This window comes from Excalfactoria chinensis, chromosome 24, assembly GCF_039878825.1.
Source record: "Excalfactoria chinensis isolate bCotChi1 chromosome 24, bCotChi1.hap2, whole genome shotgun sequence".
NCBI classification, from domain to species: Eukaryota; Metazoa; Chordata; class Aves; order Galliformes; family Phasianidae; genus Excalfactoria; species Excalfactoria chinensis.
Genome location: NC_092848.1, coordinates 891,655 through 913,264, shown reverse-complemented (window position 1 = coordinate 913,264; position 21,610 = coordinate 891,655). Strand labels below are relative to the sequence as shown.

The following is a 21,610-nucleotide window of genomic DNA, read 5'->3' as shown; positions in this document are numbered from 1 at the left end:
TTCCTCCACGCTCTCGGCACCGCCCGGCCCTGCTGTCCCATGTGTGACATCCAACAAGCAATGGCTGGGAGTGCAGTGCGGCACACGCAGCACCGTGCACCAAACACAGGAACAGTGGGGACATGAGCTGTGCCAGGGGTGGGTGCGTCCCCAGTCCCGTGTCCTGATCAAAGTCACCTGGATTTCATGAGCAGAGGAACTGGAGATGGGTGGTTTTGTGTCTTCTGCTCTTCCAGGAGAGGAGTTTGGGTTTGAGGGAGTTTGTCATGGGGAAAACCACAACGTTCCAGAGCGTGGGGTGACAGAATGGGCTTCTGGTTCCGTGACATCCCTGGATCGCGGCTCATGGCGGTGTGGGGACCCGCAGCACAAGGGCAATGGGACATTTCAGCATGCTGTGTCCTGATGTGCCCACAGGATCCGTCTGCACAGATGTCCCCTGTGGGGCTGACCTGGTCCCACAGTGGGAGTCCCCATGCCATGGAGCAGCCCCCAAAGCTGTGCCCCACAGTGACCCACCCAGCCAGGCTGCCCACGCTGCCCTCCAGTTTGCAGGGAAACCAAAGCTCCAAGCACTCGGATGCCCACAGCCGCACACAGCCCTGTCCCGTCCCACACAGCCACTGCGATGGGCCCCCCCGGTGGGGAACGGGTTAAGGGGCCCGGCAGGTTCGAGCCCCCCTCCCGGGCTCCCCGAGGGCTCATTATCCATGGCCTCAGCCCCCCTGCCCGGGGGATGAATAATGCAGCGCGCTGGTAGGAGCCGTGTCCTCCCTCCCTCTCCTTCCTCCTCCTCCTCCTCCTCCTCGCGGCTCTGCCTTCCCCACCTCCCGCCGCTCAGTCCTTACCGTGCTCAGCCCGGGCGCTGCCGAACTCCGTGTGGCACCGGGCAGCAGCTCAGAGCCTGCAGCCATGGACCCCAAGGACCGCAAGAAGATCCAGTTCTCAGTGCCGGCACCTCCCAGCCAGCTGGACCCCCGCGCCGTGGAGATGGTGAGTGCAGGGTGACAGCGGGGTCACTGTGGGGTCCTCAGCATGGCACCGTGTTTCTGCTGACCCTGGGTAGTGAGGGACTGTGGGGTGCGGGTGGTGATGGTGCCGGGGGTGTCCCATGGGTGCCCTGAGGTGGAGGAGAGCTGTGAAGGGGACAGGATGGGGACAGCGTGGGGTGAGAGGGAAGGGATGGGACGGGGAGAGAGGGACGAGGAGGACTGGGGGGTAAAGGATGAGGGATGGAGGAGACGGGGGGGAGGGGATGGATGGGATGGGGACATGGAAAGGAAGGGACAGGGAAGGGGATGGGAGACACAGGTACAGGACAAAGTGCTCCGAGGTCCTGTGGCGGCCAGCAGCAGTTTTGTGCAGGAGTTATGCGTGGGAATAGGGCAGGAAAGGAACGGGACAGAAGGGAACGGCTGGGACGGAGCGGACAGGAATGGACAAGAACAGGACGGGACAAGACAGGGGGCAATGCAGGCTGTGCCCAGCCCGAGGGAGCACCCCTAGGACACGGCTCCTGTGTACCCACAGCTGTGTGGGGCTGCGGGCTGTGAGGGGCTGGGGGAGGTAGGGGAGACCTGAGATGGGGACATGGCCCCTCCGTGGGGAACTGCACCTGTCCCCTGCCCTGTGCTACTGAGCACCCCATGGGGTGGGGACACGATGGGGCTCAGTGCTGGGGCACGGGGTAGGGGATAGGGGACAGAGTGACACTGTTGTGCCTCAGATCCGCCGGCGGAGGCCCACACCTGCCATGCTGTTCCAGCTCTCCGAGCACTCATCCCCAGGTGAGCCAGGACACACGGACTGGCACCAGGCTGGGGATGGGGGGGGGAGCAGGGGGGACGGATGCATTGGGTGGCCCTGGGGGCAGAGGCAGCTGCTCCAGGGATGGGAGGTGTGGGCAGGGATGGGATGAGGCAGCAGGGATGGGACAAGGAGCCACAGGTGGGATGGAGTGGAAGGGATGGGACGTGGGGGTGGAGGTGGGACAGGTGTCCGTGGATGGGATGTTGTGGTAGGAGTGGGACACGACGGCGGGGATGGGACCTCAGTGACAAGGATGGGATGTGGTGTCACATCTGCTATGGGGTGTCAGGGATGGGACACGGTGGCAGGGTGGGGGTGGGGGGGTCACACACAGGATGGGGCAGCGGGGCCAGGGCAGGGGCTGCAGCTCCAGCACCCGTCCTACCCACCCATTCTCTCCTGGCGCTGCGGATGGAGAGGACGAGTCCCTGCCCTACCAGGTGAGTGGGTGCCGTGCACCTCTGTCCCTACAACAGCCCCCAGCCCACCCCTGAGCCCCCCGGTACAGCGTCCCCACAGCGCAGTCACCGCCGTGTTATCGTGGTGCTGCCGCCCTGCCCCGTCCCAGCGCTTATCGCTTCCCTGCCCCCTCCCGGCCCCTGGGGGCGGACACACGGCGCCGCGGGGACGGGACGGGGGTCAGGCTGTGACAATGGGACCTCGTGGAGCTCCGGTCCTCATCACCGACCCCCCGGTCTCTAGTGCAGCGTTCCCATCACACGGACACTACATTGGGGGTCTCTGTTACAGTCCTCACTATGGGGGGCTCAACCTCAGGTCCCCATTGCAGGGTGTTCTTACAGAGTCCCACCCTCGGGGGTCTCATCCCACAGCCCCCAGTGTGGGACCCTCAGCAAAGTGTCACAGTCCCAAGGGGCTCTTCCCTAGACTCCCACAGTAAGATCCCCATCGTGGCTCTTAGTCCTTGTGGGGTCACACGGGTGTCCCCGATGCGGGAGTTGCCCTGTCCCTGTCCCCAACGCTGTCTGGTTGCTCTGTCCTGCAGCGAGCCTCCGGTGAGGGCTGTCTGCTGAAACCAAAGAGGACCAACCCGTGTGCCTACACACCGCCCTCGCTCAAAGGTACCGTCCCCAAAGGCCACGTCCTCCTTAGGGGACTCTTTGGGGCAGCTCCTGGAGCTGGCTGAGCCCCCAGCCTGCTGCTATCTGGATGGAGAAACTTGAGGGAGGGCATATGGGGTGGGTGTAGAGCAGTGGGCTGGGGGACCTGGGCACGCCGCCCCCCTGTGCCTCTCCCAGTACTTCCCAGTGCTCCCAGTGCCAGAGTGGGGGCTGATCTCGGTGCCCCACAGCGGTGCAGCGCATCGTGCAGTCCCACCTGGAGAGTGGCATGGGTGGGGGGGACAGCTCTGATGGAGAACCTGATGATGGGGACCCCGAACTGGCCCGCGCCTGCGACCCAGACAGCGCCCTCGAGTCTGGTAAGAGGGATGGGGGGCAGGGGGACAAAAGCTGCTGCAGCCATGTCAGGACATGGGACTGGGTGCTGCCAGCTGCCGTGGGGGGACAGGGGCTGCAGCGACCCCTGCCGTGTCCCGGAGCCATGGTGATGGCAGCCGGTCCCCCTGGCTGTGTTGGCTCTGGGGGGGAGGTTTGTCTCCTCTGCCCTGGGCTCATCTCTGCCCTTCTGAGAAGCCCTGGGGAGCCAGACCAGAGCCGAGAGGAGCGTCTTCCCTGCCACCAAGGCACACAAGAGGAAAGGTAATGGGGACAGCACAGGGATGGGAACAATGAGGGTTTGGGGACACTGTGGAGACTGGGGTGGGAATGGGCCAGGGATGGTTCCACTATGGGGATTGTAACCCTGCATGGATGGGAACTCTGAGGATGGGGATATTGCTGGGATGGGCCTCCACAGGGATGGGGACAAGGAAATCGCAGGGTTGGGGACACTGAGGTGATGGGAACGAGGTGATGGATGGGGTCACCTCGGGAACGGGGAACCCTGTGGGGACGATGACACTGTGGAGTTGGTGGGGATGGAGACAGCAACGGGGCCACTATGGGGATGGGGCCACTGTGGGTCGGGGTCAGCGTGGGCATTCAGGACTGCAGCCACCCCCACAACCCGGCTGCAGGCAGCACAGCGGCCGTCCCACCCCACGGTTGGCCACCGTCCCTCCCTCTATCCCCAGGGGGGCAGAAGGTTTCCTTCGCGGGCGGCATCGCCGAGCGCAGCGAGGACCTGAAGGCGCTGACGGTGTCCGACATCCCCGAAGACCCCGAGGACCCCGAGGGGGGGGAAGGTGACGAGGAGGAGCCGGAGGACGGCAGCGGTACAGGGCGGGGGGGGGGATCCCTGCCCCCTCCAACGGCAGCAGGACCCCCAGCTGACCCCGTTGTCACCCCCAGAGCACAGCGAGGAGCGGCGGCACGTGGGCCTGGCGGGGACGGAGCGCCGTCGCTCACCGGTCCCATTGGGCACCAGTTAGCCGGGACAAGGCCTGGCCGGGACCCCCCCCACGGCCTGCCCCCCCCCCCGACGGCCTGCCCCCCCCCATGGCCTGCCCCCCCCCCCCCACGGCCTGCCCCACATGGCTTCCCCCGCAGCCCCGCCGCCCCCCGGCCCTGCTCGCAGCCTGAGCTTCGCGTGTGTCCCCGCATGGATCCCGGCCCGGTCGGTGGCACCGCGGCCTCACACCGCTCCCACATCGCGGGGGCCGGCAGTGAGGCTGGGGGTCCCACGGCCGAGACCTGCCCCGCGCCCCCCGCATGCAGCAACGGCCGCGCTGCGCCCCAATAAACAGCTGTACAGAGCGCCGGGATCGTGCTTGGGGGACTATGGGGGTGGGAACCGGGGGGCAGCGCCGTGATGGGCCGCGTGTCGCCGCGTGTCGCCCCGTGTCGGCGGTTCCCCCGCAGTCCGCCATGTTCGCAGCTCGGAGTCTTACTTCCGGGGTTAGAGGTGGCGGTGGGGCCGGAAGTAGCTCGCGCCGGGGAGTACTTCCGGCAGGGCCTGGAAGCGGCGGTGGAGGCTGTGGGCAGGTACTGGGTGGGTCGGAGGGGAGGGCTGAGGTCGGTACCGGGTGAAGCTGGTACCGGTGAGGTCGGTACCGGAGCTTTGCGGAGCCGTCCTGGGAGCGAGTTCGGAGCTAGAGCGGAAGGCCGGCACCTTCGTTACGGGGCTCCGGTTCCTGTGTCCCCGCCGAGGTAGGAGCGGGGCCGTCCCGGTGCGTGCCGTTGTCCCGCAGGGTAAGCTGGGCCCCACCGCTAGGCCCCACCGAGGCCTTCCCCGACCCACCGGGTTCCGGTACCGGCTGCGGTACAGCCGTGCTGCTGCGGTGGGACTCGGCTCCTGTCCCGTGGGATCCCGTAGCAGCGGCCGGGAGCGGCGGCGCTCCGCTCATAGAGCGGCTGGTTGAGAGCTCGGGGCTGCAGGGCCGCCAAGTGCCCGTGTTGCCCCTTGGGAAGCAGCCGTGGCGCTGCGACGTGCCCTGTGGTGCCTGGGATGGGAAGCAGCTGCTGCCCCTCATCACCCGCTGCCGCCCGGCAGCTCCTGGAGTCACTCACTGGAGCCAAGGAGGAGTTTCCTTTGAGCTTTCTCATTTCTGTGACTCTGAGCCGCTGATGGATGGGCCTTACTGAAATCAAAGGCCAGTTGCACAGCGATCAAACCAACACCCGTTTGCGTGAGCAAAGCTGGGAGCTGCCAGCTTGGGGCCGGAGCCCTCCCAGTTATTCCTTATGTAAGCTGCTCTGAGCCTGCATGTGCAGAGGAGGGGAGGTCCTGAGTCTGGGGATGCAGCCCCTCCGAGGTCTTATGGTGCTGTGAGAGCCCAGCTCACAAACAAAGCAGTCGGGCTGGGGCTGCGGGGGATGGTGTGGGGCTGATGGGGTGAGGGGACAGCACAGGGCAGAAGGGCAGTTGTTGTCAGTGTGACCTTTCCCTTAGGAAGCTCAGACACGTGTCAGCAGCTGGTGAAACATCTGCAGCTGGTGGCTTTAAAGCAGCCCTCCCTCGCTTTCCAGGCACTTCAGTGCAGCGTTTGGTGCAAAGGCTGTCACCATCAAAAGAGGTGACATGAGAATTAGCTGTTGAAGTCGTCATGTGAGCCGAGAAGGCACATTAATAGGAAGTTGGGGGCGCGGGAGGAAAGGAGAAGCGGTGTCACAAGATGGAAAGGCTTCTTGCTGTAAGACATGTCATTAGCATGCAAACGTGTGCTAATGAGAAGCTTGTGATTTGAATCTAAAAGGCAGGAGTGGAAGGGGAGAGGCTGCGGGCTGTGAGGGGGCTGCTACAGCCTTTCCAGGGATAGGTCTCATGTTGCTTTGGGCTTTTTCTCCAGTAAAGGAACATGACTGTGTCTCCAGAGCTTTTGGAGCCCCAGCGGGTCCCCCTTGCAGTGATGCTGATGTGCATCGTGGCACTGAGCACTCAGTAATTCACCTGGCACCTGGGAAAAACACATTTAGACGTGCTCAGAGCAGCCTCTGCCCACTGCCCTTTTTACCCTGTGGTGAAACAACCCCACCTGTGCTGGAAATATTCTGCCATTTTCAATGTTTCTGTGCCAAAGTGCTTCTGTTCTTCCCCTGAAGGTAAAGCCCTTCTCACTGCTTCCTCCCCAGATCTCTATGCTGGCCTCAGGACAGGCGTCAGCTCTCACCTGGAAAGCTGGGGCTGAATAATCGATGGCTTTAGGCCAACGAGAGCCAGGGATGTCCCTGTCACCGTGGGGGATCAGGGCTGAGCATCTCACAGGGTGAGCTTAAAGCGCTCTGAAGTTGCGGGGGCTGCCTAAGTGCAAAGTGCTGTTTGAGTGGAGAATGGTGACACTCAGCCACGGAGAAGGCGGCAGCCCCGTGCATCAGGCAATCTATTATTTAGCACTCACAGATGTCTGCAACTTTTCTCAGTTTGAGATGGACCCCTCGCTCATGGCAGCGAAGGGCAGCACTGACTGTGGTTGATCCGAAGTGACACATCCTCAGCTCCTTCCGCAGGGCTGCAGGGAGTGGCTGCTGGGGACCTGACAGCCTCCTCTCCCTCCCTCCTTCCTCCTCTCCCTCCCTGAGGGCTGCACTCAGGAGCTGCTTGCACTCAGGAGCTGCTTGCACACAGACCTGGGTTGTGTTTGCAGCAGTGTGGGGCAGCTCCTGCCTTTGTCCCAGCACATGGTGGCTGCCTCTTCCTGTGGTTCTGGGCGCAGTCCTGGGGCTTTTCCCTTGTGCAGCTCTGACTGCAGCCTCTTGGTTTTCAGCAAGACTTGCTGTAGCAAAACAAGAGTAAGCAGAGCTGCTGGGCCAGCAGCTAATCCAGTAACAAATGCAGTTGTTTGGAGACCAAAAGTCTCTGCACATGAGGATTTTTGGAGAGAATGAGTTTGTCCTGGTGCCGTAGCTGTGGATCACAGCGAGGTGGAAATCTGGGGACAGCAGCTCCTTGCTTTGGCACCTTCCTCCCTGTTTGTCTCAGGCGTGTGCTCAGCTGCGTGCTTCGTTAACACAGCAGCCTCTTTGTGCACTGCTGATGGAAGGGAAATGTTTTCACACAATGGCTGGCAAGGCTGCCTGAAAACAGGCGTCAGCCTCGGCACCTCGACCCTGTACACTAAAGCACCACCAGGGCCAGCACCAATGTGGCTGATCCCTGCTGTAGAGCTGAGCCATGGGGCTGTTGGTGGCCAGTTTCTGTCTCCCTGCAGCGGGCAGAAGGGATGGGGTCCCCTGTGCTGGTGGAAGGGGCGGGGTGAAAGCTCTGGGTGAGCTCTCTAGTGCTTTGTGCTGACCTAAAAGGCAGAGTGTTCAGCCTGGTTTTTGTGACATGATGTGGGATACCAGTGGAAAACTGAGAGTCCATGACATGGTGTTGGCCTTTTCCAATAGGAACGGTGTAAAGGAGACAGAATCCAGCTGAGCTGGTAACGGGATCGTGTGCCTGGAGGAAGGGTATAATGTGCACATTACCCTTCTGTGTTTGCCTGCCTGCAGCTGACAGCACTGCTGAGAACAGGAGGGTGACACCACTGGGCCTAAGGCTGTGGCATTGCTCCCCCAGGCTTCCCGTGTTGTTTCCCTATAGGTGATGTTGGTGGCTCTGCAGATGTGGCCCTGACTGACGTAGGCCCCAAGTTACTTGGGCCAAGGATGAGCAAGCCGACAGACCTGCAGCACGACCTGGAACGGAGCCTCCCAGCCATTGCATCCATCAGCACCTCGCTTTCCCAGAGCCAGGGCTTCTCCCCATACTGCTACTTCAATCCAGAGAAGAGGAAAGCCATCTCGGACGTGAGGAGGACCTTCTGCCTCTTTGTCACCTTCGATCTGCTCTTCATCTCTTTGTTGTGGATAATCGAACTGAACGTAAGTTGGGAGAAAGCAAAGCTGTGGAGTCTTTCCCCTCTTAAGTTGCGCTTTGGGCTTCCTCTGCGTTAATTGCTGTGTTTCAGAAGTCTCAGGCCAAGTCTTTGTTTGCTCTTCCCAGCGCTCTCTGATTTGCACTGGCTGAGAAATCAGTGCACAGTCAGTTCTAGCTGAAGTCCAGCTCATTTCCTGCAAGTGGGCCCCTTTGTGGCTGCCCCGGGTCGTTGACACCACGCATGCAGCGCTGGGTGTTGTCATGTAATGAGATCTGAGGGTGAGCCGTTGGCCAAGTTTCTCTCCTGCCCTCTTAAAGAGAAGATGGTCTCTACGTGTGCCAAGCAGGCTGCCAGCTTTGCTCAGAGCCCTGTTCTGGAAGCCTCGGAAGGTGAGGAGGGGAGCGCAGACCTTTGTCTGGAAGGCACAGACAAAAAGGGCTTTGAGCTTTGGACCCAGATTGCTGCTGCTAATCTCTGCCTCTGTGAACTGGAGGTGCCGCTCTGCCTCAAAGGAGCTGGCGGTTTCAGTCCCCTCTGCAGAGGTTTCATGCCAGCACGGGGTGCTGCCTTTGCTCATTCTGTCAACTGTTGCAACGAACAAGGAAATGTAGTTTATTTACTTCCATCTCTTCAGGTCAAAGTTGTTCCCAGGGCTACGTTTATGTATTTATTTTTTCCCCTACACCAGTCCCAACTAGTTTGGCAGCGCAGGGAATGGGTTTCAGGTTACAGGTACTCCATGTCCTCCCACAGAACAGCCTGATTGGAAAGACAAGATGATCAGATAGACCCCACTGCTTCTGCAGGCAGCCCTCCGGTGTCTGGCCTTTGTTTATCAGCACTGGATCCTGCGCTCACTTAGCGGCTCTTATCTCTGCCCAGCTTATCTCCTGCAGTGTCTGCACATAAGGAATTGCCTTGGCCAGCAGCTCCATCACCCCGCGCTCTGCCAAGAGGCTGCAGTGACCCCCGCAGCCTCGTGCAAGCACAGCAGCTCTGGGGCAGCATTCCTGTGATGCCGATGGTTCCCCAGACCCCAACCTCCTGCTCCCTTCTTGCTTCTCTGGGCTCTCCATAACGGTGCTTTTCTGCAAATCCCAACCTGCAGCCCTGGGGAAATGCTCTGGCAGCGTGGTCGTCAGGGTAATTCTGAGCGTAGGTCTTGCAGGTAGCCATTAATGAGTGACTAACTGGTGATATTTAGGCCCCGAGCCGAGATGCTGCATATTTAAGGCTATTAGGACGACTTATTTGCCTAGTTATGAAGAGCAATGAGTTTATATCGTGACTAATGCTTTTTTTATCAAATGGTTTCCTTTGCTGCAAGATAAGCTGAACAAATGGGCCCTCGTTAAATGTCTGTCTCCTGCAAACTGTCATTGTGCGAGCTTGCTGCTCTCAGAGACAAAGAGGTGCCTCAATCAGCTCTTCTTACTTGTTCAAGGCAACGGCATAGATTTAAACAGAAACACTTCCCAAAAATCATAATTCAAAGCCTCAATTGAGCCCTGTTCCCCCTCTAACATCTCCTGTCAGAGCAGTGCTGTTGGGAAGAGGCTCTGTGGGTCCCTTTCAGTTCAGGATGTTCTGAGATTGGTTTGGTGGCTGCTGTCTGGTGCAAGCCCTGCAGCCTCACATCTAAAGCAGCGGTGCAGAACTGCTCACCACCACCACCCCCCCCCCAAACTGTTAAGCAGCAGCCCTGACCTAGAGGGACCGCTTCCCAATGGCTGCCTCATCTGTCCTTGGACTGTCTGACGAGAGGGTGCCAGGGCACCAGTCTGCCAAGAACTGGCCTGAGATCCACCAACTTGTTTCTCACAGATCATCAAACAGCTGTCAGCATATACCAGCTTCCAGGCCAGCTGGGCTGCATTCAAACCAATAGCCTAAAGGTGAAGCATTTGTTCCAGTTACCTGAGCCATCCACTTCCTCATAAACAGCGATTCCAAGCTCCTGAGAACAAGATTTATGGTGTCAAAAGCATCGAGGCTGTCGAGCCCCACATTTTTTAGGGCTGAGATAGAAGAGCTCTCTGAGGTTTTTTCCACGCCCTCTTAGAATCCTGCAGAATCCTGGTTTTGCCTCTTCAGGCTTTCCTTGTGGTTCTTCTGTGTGTCTGTGGCCTTTGGACCCCTCTCCTGCCATGTCACAAGGCAGGTGTTTGGGGTGTCCAAAAAGTGCTTTCTGGGGCTTTTCACCTGCCCTGTTTCCTCCTGTACAGATGAAGTCTGTCCCTGGAGTTTCACATGGAAGTGATGGGCACAAAGTGGGGGCTGCAGGAGACAGAGGGCTTTAGGCTGTGGGGTTGGTGATCTGCTGCCATGAGATGTGCTGAGCCAAATAACAGCTTTTCCATGTGAGAAGTGTCTGATGTAGCATTGTGCTGCTGCAGCCCCAACTGCCCTCAGTGTGAAGCAGAAATGTGCTGCTGCATCCTCCCATGGTTCTGTGCCAGCAGAGGATCCTGCACTGTATATTTGTATGCCTGATGCATAACCTGACCCAGCAGTAGCCTCTGGACTCCGCTTGGCCGGGTTCTTTCTATCATTAGTTTCTTATCATTGCACTCAATAGCTTCCTCATTTCCTGTCTCCTCTTCAGACCAAGGATGGCATTCAGAAGAACTTGAAGAACGAAATCTTCGAGTACAATTTTAAAACCTCTTTCTTTGACATATTTGTGAGTATCCCAGCCTGCTGCCAGCGGGGCAAATAGCTTGGAGCTGTGGGGTGGGTGGGCAGCTGGGGGTCTCCCGCATCCCTGCTGCTCCTGGCCCAGCACTTGGGCAGGTTGTAGCCCACCCCGCCGCACCACTGACCCCACCTGGCTGTAGCTGGTGAGATCCCAGAGGGCTGCATCCTTCCAGCAACCTGGCATGGGGACAAGGACACCATCTACATCAATGGCTTTTTGTTTTGAAAGGTCTTGGCTTTCTTCCGATTTTTTGTGTTGCTGCTGGCCTATGCGGTCGTAAGGTTGCGCCACTGGTGGGTCATAGCGGTAAGAAGGCAATTTTGGCTTTCCTGTTTTCAGTTGAAGCTCTCTGCTTAAAGTTTACCAAGGTCTGACCTGCGTGATCTTTATTTTCCAGGTCACCACGTTGATATCCAGTGCCTTCCTGATCGTGAAGGTCATCCTCTCCGAGGTTGGTTTCCTTGGGCTCTCAGGGGATTGCTTTGTGATTGCTTCTGTTTCCATTTTATGTTAAACTCCCTGGGATTTTTGCTTCTTTTTTTTCTCTCTTCCACTCAGCTTCTCACCAAAGGGGCGTTTGGTTACTTACTTCCCATCGTCTCGTTTGTCATTGCTTGGTTAGAAACTTGGTTCCTGGATTTTAAAGTCCTCACTCAGGAAGCAGAAGAGGAACGATGTAAGTATTCTGCTCCCCTGACAGGAGCCAGCAGAACAGGCCACCAGGTTTGGGCTTTCTGCTGCTTTGGCAGCACCTTGGCAGAAATGACGTTAATGGAGAAGTGATCTCCAGGCTGGCTGTGATGGGAAGTGGCTGATTCAATTCTGTTACAGTATACGAGTCCCTTCAAGGGAAGAATATACCAGATTATGAAAAGCATCTTTTAATTGGGAAGAGAAAAACATGCCAAATTCTCCAGCGTCTGGATACTGAAGCCAGACGGATTGGAAAGGGAGCTCACCTCCACATGAGTGGAAATGTTTTGAAACAGTGGGACAAGTGCCAGGCGGACTGCGGGACTCTCCAGCTCGTGAGGTCTGTCTTCAGATCTGGGCTGGAGACCTTTGGAGAGGAACGATGTAAAGATCTATTACGGGGAAGCAGCAGGGGTTACTGTGTGTGAGATTTCACAGTCTCTAGTCATCGAGGTCAGATTAAACTGGGACTGAGTCTCTCTGACCTAATGCTCCACAAATGACTGCGCGTGGCAGGGCACCTGTTCCTTCCAAGGGTCCTTCTAGGGAGTGGGTGCTCAGCCTGTGTAATGCAGCTGTAATGTGAAGCAGCAGTGCTATTACAGCACAAGGGCTTAGTCGTTCTCCCAGGCTCCTCTGACGAAAGAGGACTGGGAAATGGCACATAAACTGAGAAGTATTTGTCAAGTGAGGCTGGATCAGAAATGCACTGAATGACTGGAAAACACCAGAGGATGTTTGGGTCTTGCAAGGAGGCTTTAAGATGAAAAATGATCAAGTGTTTAATGCCTCTATTGGATTAGGCTCGGGTTCCAAATTGCTTCCAGGGGAAGCTCTTATTTAATTAGATGCTTAATCGCCTTTGGATTTGACAGGCAAAAGAGCCCATTGATCTCCATGCAGATAAAATGTCTCAAACAAAAGATGAGGCAATAGGAGCTGAAAAGCTTGTGGGCTGGCTGGTGTCAGTGCGGGCAGAGCAGCTGTGTCTGGCAAAAAGTGGCTGGGAGGCTGGAGAAGGGAGGTCTGGAGTGGGAAAAATGGGGCCCCCGTCCCCCTTGTTTAGGACATTGCATGTGAAACCTGCTCTGCTTCACAGGGTACCTGGCAGCCCAGGCTGCGGCTGCCCGTGGGCCCCTGCTGTACCCTGGAGCCCTTTCCGATGGGCAGTTCTACTCCCCGCCGGAGTCCTTTGCAGGTAACATGTTCTGCTCCCATCCCATGTTCCTCTGGAAGCTCCTTGCCCCTATTACTGCCCTCTGTCTGAGCTCTGTCTCATCAGCCCAGCTATTGGCAGAGCCTCTGTTTTTGCCCCGTGCTGGTGCCCTGCTGCTGTGGTGCCATGGAAGAGCAGGATCATGCTCAGCCTGGCTTTGACTCTGTGGGGAAATGAGAGCGTTTTGTGGTCTTGGGGTTAAATGCTCTTAAGCTGCGATTAAAGTGCTTGTGGTTAAACGCTGCCCTCAGTGTGAGGGCACAGGGGTGAATCTCTGAGAGCAGGTGAGGGTCAGAGTTGGCAGAGAGCTGCTGCCTTGTGCTGGCTGTGAGACCATCCCCGCTCAGCAGCCAGCAGGCATCTGCCAGAGCAGTTGTCCCAGTGTTGCTGACACCCAGGGCACACTCAGTGCCCCCAGGCTGGCTGGGAGCAGAGCAGCACCTGGCAGCCAGCTCTGTGCTGGGGGAGACAGGATCTGGGCTGTGCTGGGGTCACACCCTCTGGTAGCATTGTTTGATCTGTGGGAAGGGGGGAGATGTATAAATAGGCTCTTTGTTACCTGTGTGTTAATTTGTGTTTCACCCAAGGGTCGGACAACGAGTCGGACGAGGAAGGTCCGGGAAGGAAAGCACTGACAGCTCAGGTAAACAGAGACAGACAATCCCGTCCCTCGTGTCACAACCCTTTGTCTGGGGCTGTTTGGCTGAGGTGCTCTGCCTGCCCCACGGCTCCTGGGAGCGGTGGCATCGTGGCTGCAGCACAAGGGGTTCTCTGATTGACACTCAGCATTAGCCAGCTTCTCCCCTGCAGCATCCCTCAGGGATGTGGCTCCAGCTCTGCCTTTCCCCCCTTCTCTGGTCATGCAGTCATGTACCAACAGGGCACTACCTTGACCATCCTTGCTGAATTCTAGCAGACGAGGTGGTTCCTCACCTCCCTGAAGTCCAGCTGGGCACACGCTTCTCTGTGCTGCTTTCCAAGTGCTTCTGCTGCTGTTTAGCTCCAGTTCTGGCACTTCCACAGAAGGAAGCTCTATGCATCTCGCAGCCCTTTGCCTGCTGGAAACCCTTACACTAAGGCAAGAGAGTTGCTGGTGGGCGCAGCTGGTGTGTGGATGCAAGCCAGGGCAGGAAGCGTGACTTCAGGCTCCAAAATGAGGCCTCTGTGCCCTGGATTTAAGAGATTGGTGTGGTGTGGTGATGGGAAGTAGCCCATTTCCCTCTGCCAACCCTGGGAGCCGGGTAGCAAATCTTGCACACACAACGTGGGGCTTTATCTGCAAACCCTGCTACTTGAAATCTTCCTTTCTCTCCTAGGAGAAAGAATACGTCCGACAAGGCAAAGAAGCCATGGAAGTCGTGGACCAAATCCTCGCCCAGGAGGAGAACTGGAAGTTTGAGAAAAACAATGTAAGTGTTCCCCACACCGCAGTGCTGGGCAGCGCTGGCAAAAAGCACGGATGGCTTAGCAAAAACTGGAGGACAAATGAGGCTTTTGAAACCTCCTTGCAACATGAAAAATTAACAAGCGTTACAATTACCTGATTGAATTAGGAATCTCTTCCAGCTCAGTTAAATGTAAAATCCCCCCTCTTATTTAATTAGATGTTTAATTGCCTTCCCGTTTGACGGGAGAGAGCCCCGTCACTCCTCCCTCACAACGGCAGGCTGGCATTGGTGGGCAGCTCACCTTTGGTGGGTGTGAGGGCTGCAGAGCATCGTGCTTTTAGGGACACAGCGGGCTCTGGGGAGGCTCTGGCTGGTTGGGCTACAACCATTCTTAGAGCCAGGAGTGTGTGGGGCACGGGAAGCTCCTGCCTCACCCCCAAAGCTGTGTGTGCATCCCTCAGGACGGGGGCACTGTGGACAGTGGGGTGTGTATCAGGGAGCCCTGCTGTGTGTTTTTCCTCAAGCTACAGCAAGGTTTTCAGGGTAGCTGAGGCTCCTTTATCTCTGTAGAGTGGCATAAAAGTGCTAGTGCCTCTGCCCCCCCCAGGCCCCTAAAATCAACCTTGTTTTCCACTTGTGGGCTTGCAATGCAGTTGAGGTGAGAGTCCTGCAAACTGCAGTCTCATCTGGTATTTAAAATTCCCCTGTCAAGTGATCCATTGTTTGATGCCAAACTAGCTGGGCAGATTGTTTTCTTTATCCAAAGGGGGATGGATTTAAATAGACTAATCAGAGTTTAACACAGGGCTAATGATGAAAGGTTATCATCTGTCCATCCCTAACCCCTCCAGGGAGTCTCTTCTCAGATGTAGGTAACAACAGCAGTGCTGGCAAACTAAACCCTCTCTCATACTCCGGTGCTGCTAGCTTGCTGCAAAGAGAATTTGACCTTGAAACGGAGTTTGCGGGCTGGCACGGGGTGGATTCTTTTCCTGTCTCATCACTGCTGCTTCTCTGGATGTCGGTTTGTTTATGGAAATTTGTGCATGGGCATCTGAAGTGGGCTCAGTGCCGGTCCTGTTGCTTGGCGTGGGGGAGCAGGAGCAGTTTAGGGCCAAGAATGGCCCTATGGGATGGTGCTGGAGCTCCTGCAGCCCTCCTGCAATGCCCAGAGACCAGCAGGTTTTACCTTATGTAGAAGCAGCTGATGTTATTTTGCCAACACAAATGAAACTTTCCTGTTTCTTGCACAGGACTTTGGTGATGTTGTTTACACTTTTGAAATACCTTTCCATGGCAAGACCTTTATTTTAAAGGTAAGAGCCTTCCCGTTTTGCTTCCTTAGCCTGTGTGATACATACAGAATCACTGCTCTGCTTGGAGCCACAGCTCAGCTTTCCCTCTCAATGCTGGCCCTGGCAGCACAGGTCAGCCTGCAGAGCACTCTCTTTGCTTGAGACAGATGAACTGCTCTGCACGCGTTAGGGAATCTCTCCAGGAAAACCCCTTGGCTGGCAGACAAACTCCCCAGCAAATATGCCGGGCCCCACTCTTTGCTGGTGGAAGTGGGAGCAGGTGACTGCAAGACTCGTTTCCAACCCCAGCATCTAGGACTAATCTGACCAAGGAGGCTAATTGCAACTAATTGCCAGCAAGACCAGGGCTGAGCGTGCGTCTGCTGCTGCCTGGCATTGAGAAGAGCCGCTCGGAAGTGCCGTGCTCTGTGCCCTCTCACTGGAGTGGCTTGGCTGTAAACCACGTTTTAATGAAGCATTGGTGCTGCGGTGGCTTCTCTTTGTTCCAGTGCATATGCTGCCTCGCTGGCAGAGCTGCTGGAGGAGCAGCTCTGTGTTGGTGAGGCAAAGCTGGATGGTCCCGCTCTGCTGCATTAACTGTTTGCTTCCGAACATCCCCAGTCCCACGGGGACGTGGAGAAATGAATGTTAGCTGTGCTGGAGCCCTGGGAATCTTTTTGGTGACTTTCCAAAGCAATTGCACGTGCAGCTGAATTGCTGAGAAGGATGGAGTGGGGGCAGAGGGCATCATTCTGCCTGCGTGGCCGTGGTGCGGATGGATGCTTGTCCCCCTTCCCAGCAGGTTCAGCTGCTGCTGATCCCCAGTTCTGATCCCCATTCGTGCCCTCCTCCCTCTTTGGCAGTGGGTAACAACGTTGGCTTTGCGGCCTCACCGCTGTCCTCCTGCTTCCTCCCACTTGTTCTTTCTGATCCGCTCTGCGTTCCTTAGGAATAATCTTGCCCAGGTGGAGCAGGGTGCTGGCTGACTGCTCTGTCTCTGTCCTCAGGCTTTCCTGCAGTGCTCTGCTGAAACAGTTTACCAGGAGGTTATTCTCCAACCCGAGAAGATGATCCTATGGAACAGAACAGTGGCAGCTTGCCAGGTGAGCGTGCCGGACAAAGATGGCTTAATCACAGGAGCTCCTTGAAGCGGAGAGCTGCAGCTTTCCCAGCCCAACACCGGCTGTCAGTGGTGCCCAGGCCCTATTGGAGCTTAGCTGGATCAGAATCACCGAGGCATTAAATCTCTGCCGCTCATCCGTACGATCCGAATGCTCGGCGGCAGCCAGCTGTGTGGCTGTGCCCATCCAAAAGCCCACGAGGTGGGCAGGGAGCTGGGCCAGTGCCTGAGCCAAGCCTGCTTCTGCTTGGTGCCGTTTGGCGCTGCTGGTGTGGTGGGGATCCAAAGGGAACCACCCCAGAAAGGTGGAGGGGCAGCCATGGGCCAGCAGACAAACCTGTGTGTGTGCACTGCCACGGAGCTCATCCCCCGCCCCCTCGAATCACCCATCAGCTGCTGAAGCTGCTCTGTGTGCTCCCAGCTGTGAGGGGCTGCAGTGACCAGCTGTTGGTACCTGCAGGCTCAGCCCGAGTTCTTCTTCTCTTTCTTTTCTCCCAGATCTTGCAGCGGGTTGAAGACAACACGATTGTTTCATACGACGTGGCAGCTGGGGCTGCAGGCGGTGTCGTTTCCCCCAGGTCAGTTTCTTTGCCTTTTTAGTCCTGAGCCTCTGAACACTGTCCTATAAAACACAGAGAGAAGCTTCTGACCACAGTGAGGGCCAGCAGGTGATGCTCCCAGCAGGGCTGGTTCACATCCCTAAGGCAGGGAGCCCCTCAAGTCCCCTCCAGACACATCTGGCAGGAGTCCCATAGCTCAGAATCTGTCCCAGTCTCTGCCTCCATGCTAGCCGTACTGCCTGCCTTTTGTCCATATGTTGACATACCTCTGCCACATCCTTCCCCAGCAGCCCCAGCCCACGTGATCTGCCCCTTCAAAGTCTCAACGCGCGTTTCAAAGCTGTCGTTGCCCTTTTTCCTTTGCTCAGGGATTTTGTGAACGTGAGGCGGATCGAGAGAAGGAGAGACAGGTACATTTCCTCAGGGATGTCGACCACGCACAGCCTGAAGCCTCCACTCTCCAAGTATGTCAGGTAAGAGGCAGATCCTCGCCTTTCTTTCTTTCTTTCAGCTGATACCCGACCCGCGCTTTGCTTAAGCTTAGGGCAGAGAGCCACATAAATGAGAACCCTGCTGTCTTTCTGGCACCGTTGGCAGGAAGTGAATCTATTTGTGGAAGCAAACCTTTGCTTCCCTTGTTCTTCTTCCTTTGTTAAAGAAACGCTCTGTGCTGTTGAGTGCTGTGCTGTTGAGTGCTGCTCGGGCGTTTCCCAGCTCTGCTCTGGGGAGCGGAGGTGCCGACAGTAACAGCACAAACCCCAACCCCTCCTGCATCCTGTTTGTGTAGCAGCCAATTCCCAAACAGGGCCAGCTGCCATTTCGGAGGGGCAGTGAGCAGCTGCCCACGTCTTTCTGTCAGCCTCTCAGATGCCTTTTGCTTCTCGCTTACTGACTTTAAAGCCTGCAGGCACCAAGGGACGGACCTGGGGGTGAAATGAGCTGCGTTGGGGTGGGAAAGCTCCTGGAGCACCAGTGGGGTCCTGGCCTCTCCCTTATTGCAGGGCTGGTTTCACACAGCAGCTGATGGATCTCGGCAGGGCTGGTCTCATCACACAAGGCTCCTTGTTACTGCCTGTGCTGCTGCCTGGGGCCCAGCTGTGCCACTTCACGCACTGACTTTGTTTTTCCTAATAATCTGGTTAAAGTAATTGACATTTTAACTCGAAGACGTTAGAGCTGCCTCAGTCTATTTAAGAGCTGGAGACTTCGGGGGCCTAGAAAAATCTGTTAACAAATGTACGCAGCAAAAATAGTGCATGTTCCTGAGCAGGGAAGGGAAATAAAGCTGTATTTGGGCTGTGTGTGCAAGCACAGCTCTTGTCTCTGAGATGCTCAGATGGTGTAAGGAAGGACCTGGGGGCTGCAGAGACACAGCGGTGTGTGCCCTGAGCTCAGCCTGACCGTGTGGGTCCCCCCGGGTGCTTCCCCAGGGACCCATTCCCCACACACACCCAGTAGTGCAGTGCCAGTGTTGGCCAGGCCAGAGGTTTGGAGGCAGCCTGGTGGCAGCCCCAGCACTGCTGCTGTGGGAAATCTGCTGGGCAAACTGTGTTTGTGTGCCCACAGTCAAACCAGATTCCTTCCTGGATACTCCAAGCATCTGCTTGTGCCCCTCTGGGCTCCTGTCCTTGCAGTCAGACAAGGGGCTGTGGCTACAGGAGTCAATGTGGGGTCAGTGCATTGCAACCAGGGCCTTCCCAGCTTGATTTGGTGCTGTTGTTTCCCCGCAGGGGTGAGAACGGACCTGGAGGATTCATCGTATTGAAGTGCCCCAGCAACCCCCGGGTCTGCACTTTTATCTGGATTCTAAACACTGACCTGAAGGTAAAGCACTGGTGTGTGAGTGCCGTGGCTGCGTCCCAACCCCAGCAGAGCTCATCTATGTGCTTCTAGAGCTCTGTGTATGGCAGGATGGGTGCTGAGGACCTGCCCTGTGTTCCCAGCTGGGCAGTGCAGGGGCTGCTGTCCTGTTACAAGCCTCCCCGGGGCATGGCTTGACGCTGCTCTTAAAGGCTGCAGTAGTGGGACCTGAGCTTTGCAGGCAGAACTTGATCACCACCTGAACATCTCTCTCTCTTTTCCCCCCTTAAAGTTTCCCCCAGTGTAGGGCTGGGAAACCATTCCTTACCTGACAGGTCTTGGTTACGGGGCTTCACCTCCATGTCGGATTGGGAAGAGGTGATTTCATTCTCTTTGGAGTCCAGCTTTAGTTGGACATGGAAGTGTTGCCTGGCTGCCTGCTGCTCCCAGGAACCTACTGCAGGGATGAATCATTTGCTCCCAGACACCTCGGTACAAACACAGACAACCCGTGGAGCTGCTGGGCTGCGGCCTCGTGCAGAGAGCAGCGCTTCGGCCGCACACCGTGACCCAAATCCGGAGCTATTTGCAGAGCTGCATGCAGAGTCCTTGCTGGTGGCCGGGACAAAGGCAGCAGGCAGGGAGCCGGGCAGAGGGGGGGGGGGGGGGGGAGGCATTGCCCTGTTTTCTTCCTGCACTGAATCGTGCCAAGGTTGGTGTGGAAACGGCGCTGCAGCAGCGAGCACAAAGGCTCCATTCATCAGCGCTGCAACGCTGCGCGGCCCCCTCCCCTCCCACGGCCCTCCCCTCCCACGGAGCAGCTCAGCTACTGTGCTTGGATTGGGCTCTGAAAAGGCTCCGTGGAAGAGATCCTCTTGGCAGCTCCTTGGCTGGGACGTGGCACGGCTGGTGCCTGGCCCCCCTGCTGGCCCTGGCTCTGCTTGGCACAGGGTTGGTGCTGGAGGTGCTTTTCCTTCGTGCAGATGTCTCCTCCACCCCCTCCCTCCCTCCGTTGTGAGCTGGGGTGGAGGGAAATCAGCTCCATCTTGCACAACTGAGCTGGGAAAGGAGAGGTGTTGTTCCTCCCCCCCCCCCCACCCGTGCTTTCCAGGACGGGGAGCGCTCTCCTGCTGCTGCTGGAAGAAATGCTGGAGCAGCCAAGCTATTAATAACTGCTTCCACCATCTTCCTGAAGGGCTCTGCTGCCGCTCAGACCCCTCCTTGGTGCTGCCTTGGTATTTCCTTTGGCCCTGATGGGGTATTTATAGCTCATGGCTCATAGCGAAGGGCAAGGGTTGCACACGTGTGTGTGTGTGTGTTTGTGTCTGTGCTGCCGCTTCACCCCGCAGCTCCATTTGGAGACGTGCCCAAAATGGCCCCTATATCCTCCAAAGGGTGGAGGACAAGCCCTGCCCTGCATCCACGGGGCTTCTCCTGTGCCCTGGGTGGGGGGATGTGGTTCCCCTCCTCCCTCTCAGCACCTGCCCCACTCCCAGCCCAGCGCTGCCGCCTTCCCCCGCAGAGCCTGGGCTGATTTTCTTAGTCGATAATGGATCAGGGGCCGAGGCGGGTTGAGTCGTGCGGGGCTTTTTAGGGAAATCAAAACGTGGTTCAGTTCCTCCCCCGGATCCAACACCCTGAGAGCAGCAGCTCCTCGCTGCCGTGTGCAGCCCTGAGCTGGAGGGGGGGCCATCCCCACACCTTGGGAGCACCCAGAGTGGTTGGGGGTCTTGTGAGGGCTGCATTCATTTCATTGCCACCCTCACTCATGGACTGTCTCCTCTGTTCTCCTTGCAGGGTCGCCTGCCCCGGTACCTCATCCACCAGAGCCTGGCAGCCACCATGTTTGAGTTTGCCTTCCACCTGCGGCAGAGGGTCGCTGAGCTCTGCAGCAAACCCTGATCGTGGTGCTCTGCCCCTACTGGACTGGCTGTGGGTGGGCAGGGGGGGCTGCTCCTCTCCTTTCCCCGCCGAACCGGAGCCCACGTGGTGTGTGTCAAACCCCTGCCCTGCAGCTGGGATCTGCCCTGTGCTCCGTCTCCCCCCACGTTGGCTCTGGGGGCTCCTTGGCAGCCCCGGGCTGCTGTGCTGAGGATGAGGGATTCAGAGGAGAAAGCCACTCAGGGTGAGCGCACAGTCCATCCCCTGTCGTGTGCCACTCACACATGGGGACAAAGCTCCTGTGGGGGGGGGCTGCTGTGGGGACCCTCGGGGCAATCCCCTGTGGCTGCCCCCCCCCCCGCCCTGTGGGATTCTCCTGGGCTCATTTAGAGCCCCCCCTGCATGCAGCCCTGCAGGCTGTGGGATCAGAGCCTTCCCCTGGGGCTGTGTGGGGGAGCACAGCTTCGTGCTGCCTGCACTGCTGCCACGCTGTGCTCTGATGGGAAGCAGCGTGGAGCTGCCCATGCCTGGGTGCACACAGCAGCAGCATGAGGGGGGGGGGGCAGTGCCTATGGACCCCCCCCCCCCAGGGGCTAGGCCTGGGGTCTCTGCCCCTCTACCAGTGCCTGTTGGTACCGGGGGCACCTCTGGCTGGCATCTGTCAAAATAAAGAGCCTTGCACTGTTTGCAGCCCGCTGCTTTCCTGGTTGCCCTTTGTAACTCGATCAGATAAAAGCAAGAGGAGCGCCTGCCTTGGGGGGGGGGAGGGAGGAGGGCAGGCAAAAGGAACGTGCCCCAGAGTTCCTGCGGGTCCACTGGCCGTGGGGG

General features: G+C 57.6%; 2 protein-coding genes across 6 annotated transcripts; both read left to right on the top strand.

The window, feature by feature from the left end:
- The first annotated feature begins 756 nt into the window (after positions 1-756).
- PPP1R1B (protein phosphatase 1 regulatory inhibitor subunit 1B) lies at positions 757-4,586 on the top strand. Of its 2 annotated transcripts, none has more exons than XM_072356608.1 (8): positions 757-993; positions 1,727-1,787; positions 2,227-2,249; positions 2,816-2,891; positions 3,122-3,250; positions 3,465-3,530; positions 3,965-4,105; positions 4,182-4,586. In XM_072356608.1, exons 1-8 carry the CDS (start codon positions 913-915, stop codon positions 4,259-4,261), a joined length of 657 nt encoding a protein of 218 aa, XP_072212709.1. In that variant the 5' UTR covers positions 757-912; the 3' UTR covers positions 4,262-4,586. The 2 variants fall into 2 exon arrangements, with proteins under 2 accessions (XP_072212709.1, XP_072212708.1); XM_072356607.1 differs by having other exon boundaries at positions 765-993; positions 2,221-2,249.
- A 156-nt stretch (positions 4,587-4,742) lies between these two features.
- Positions 4,743-21,475, top strand: STARD3 (StAR related lipid transfer domain containing 3). Of its 4 annotated transcripts, none has more exons than XM_072356627.1 (15): positions 4,743-4,814; positions 7,855-8,135; positions 10,737-10,814; positions 11,058-11,135; positions 11,227-11,280; positions 11,388-11,505; positions 12,622-12,720; positions 13,326-13,381; positions 14,055-14,147; positions 15,380-15,442; positions 16,429-16,524; positions 17,040-17,119; positions 17,470-17,574; positions 18,832-18,925; positions 20,699-21,475. In XM_072356627.1, exons 2-15 carry the CDS (start codon positions 7,920-7,922, stop codon positions 20,801-20,803), a joined length of 1,335 nt encoding a protein of 444 aa, XP_072212728.1. In that variant the 5' UTR covers positions 4,743-4,814; positions 7,855-7,919; the 3' UTR covers positions 20,804-21,475. The 4 variants fall into 4 exon arrangements, with proteins under 4 accessions (XP_072212728.1, XP_072212729.1, XP_072212727.1 ...); XM_072356628.1 differs by having other exon boundaries at positions 4,789-5,021; XM_072356626.1 differs by having other exon boundaries at positions 4,797-4,979.
- Positions 21,476-21,610: the final 135 nt, after the last annotated feature.

Excerpts from the sequence above, each read along its gene's own strand:
- PPP1R1B (XM_072356607.1), top strand. The coding sequence starts at position 913 with ATGGACCCCAAGGACCGCAAGAAGATCCAGTTCTCAGTGCCGGCACCT. Across the intron at positions 994-1,726 it reads ACCCCCGCGCCGTGGAGATG|ATCCGCCGGCGGAGGCCCAC; the intron begins GTGAGTGCAGGG and ends GTTGTGCCTCAG. Across the intron at positions 3,531-3,964 it reads CAAGGCACACAAGAGGAAAG|GGGGGCAGAAGGTTTCCTTC; the intron begins GTAATGGGGACA and ends CTCTATCCCCAG.
- STARD3 (XM_072356627.1), top strand. The coding sequence starts at position 7,920 with ATGAGCAAGCCGACAGACCTGCAGCACGACCTGGAACGGAGCCTCCCA. Across the intron at positions 11,506-12,621 it reads GGAAGCAGAAGAGGAACGAT|GGTACCTGGCAGCCCAGGCT; the intron begins GTAAGTATTCTG and ends TCTGCTTCACAG. Across the intron at positions 12,721-13,325 it reads CCCGCCGGAGTCCTTTGCAG|GGTCGGACAACGAGTCGGAC; the intron begins GTAACATGTTCT and ends GTTTCACCCAAG.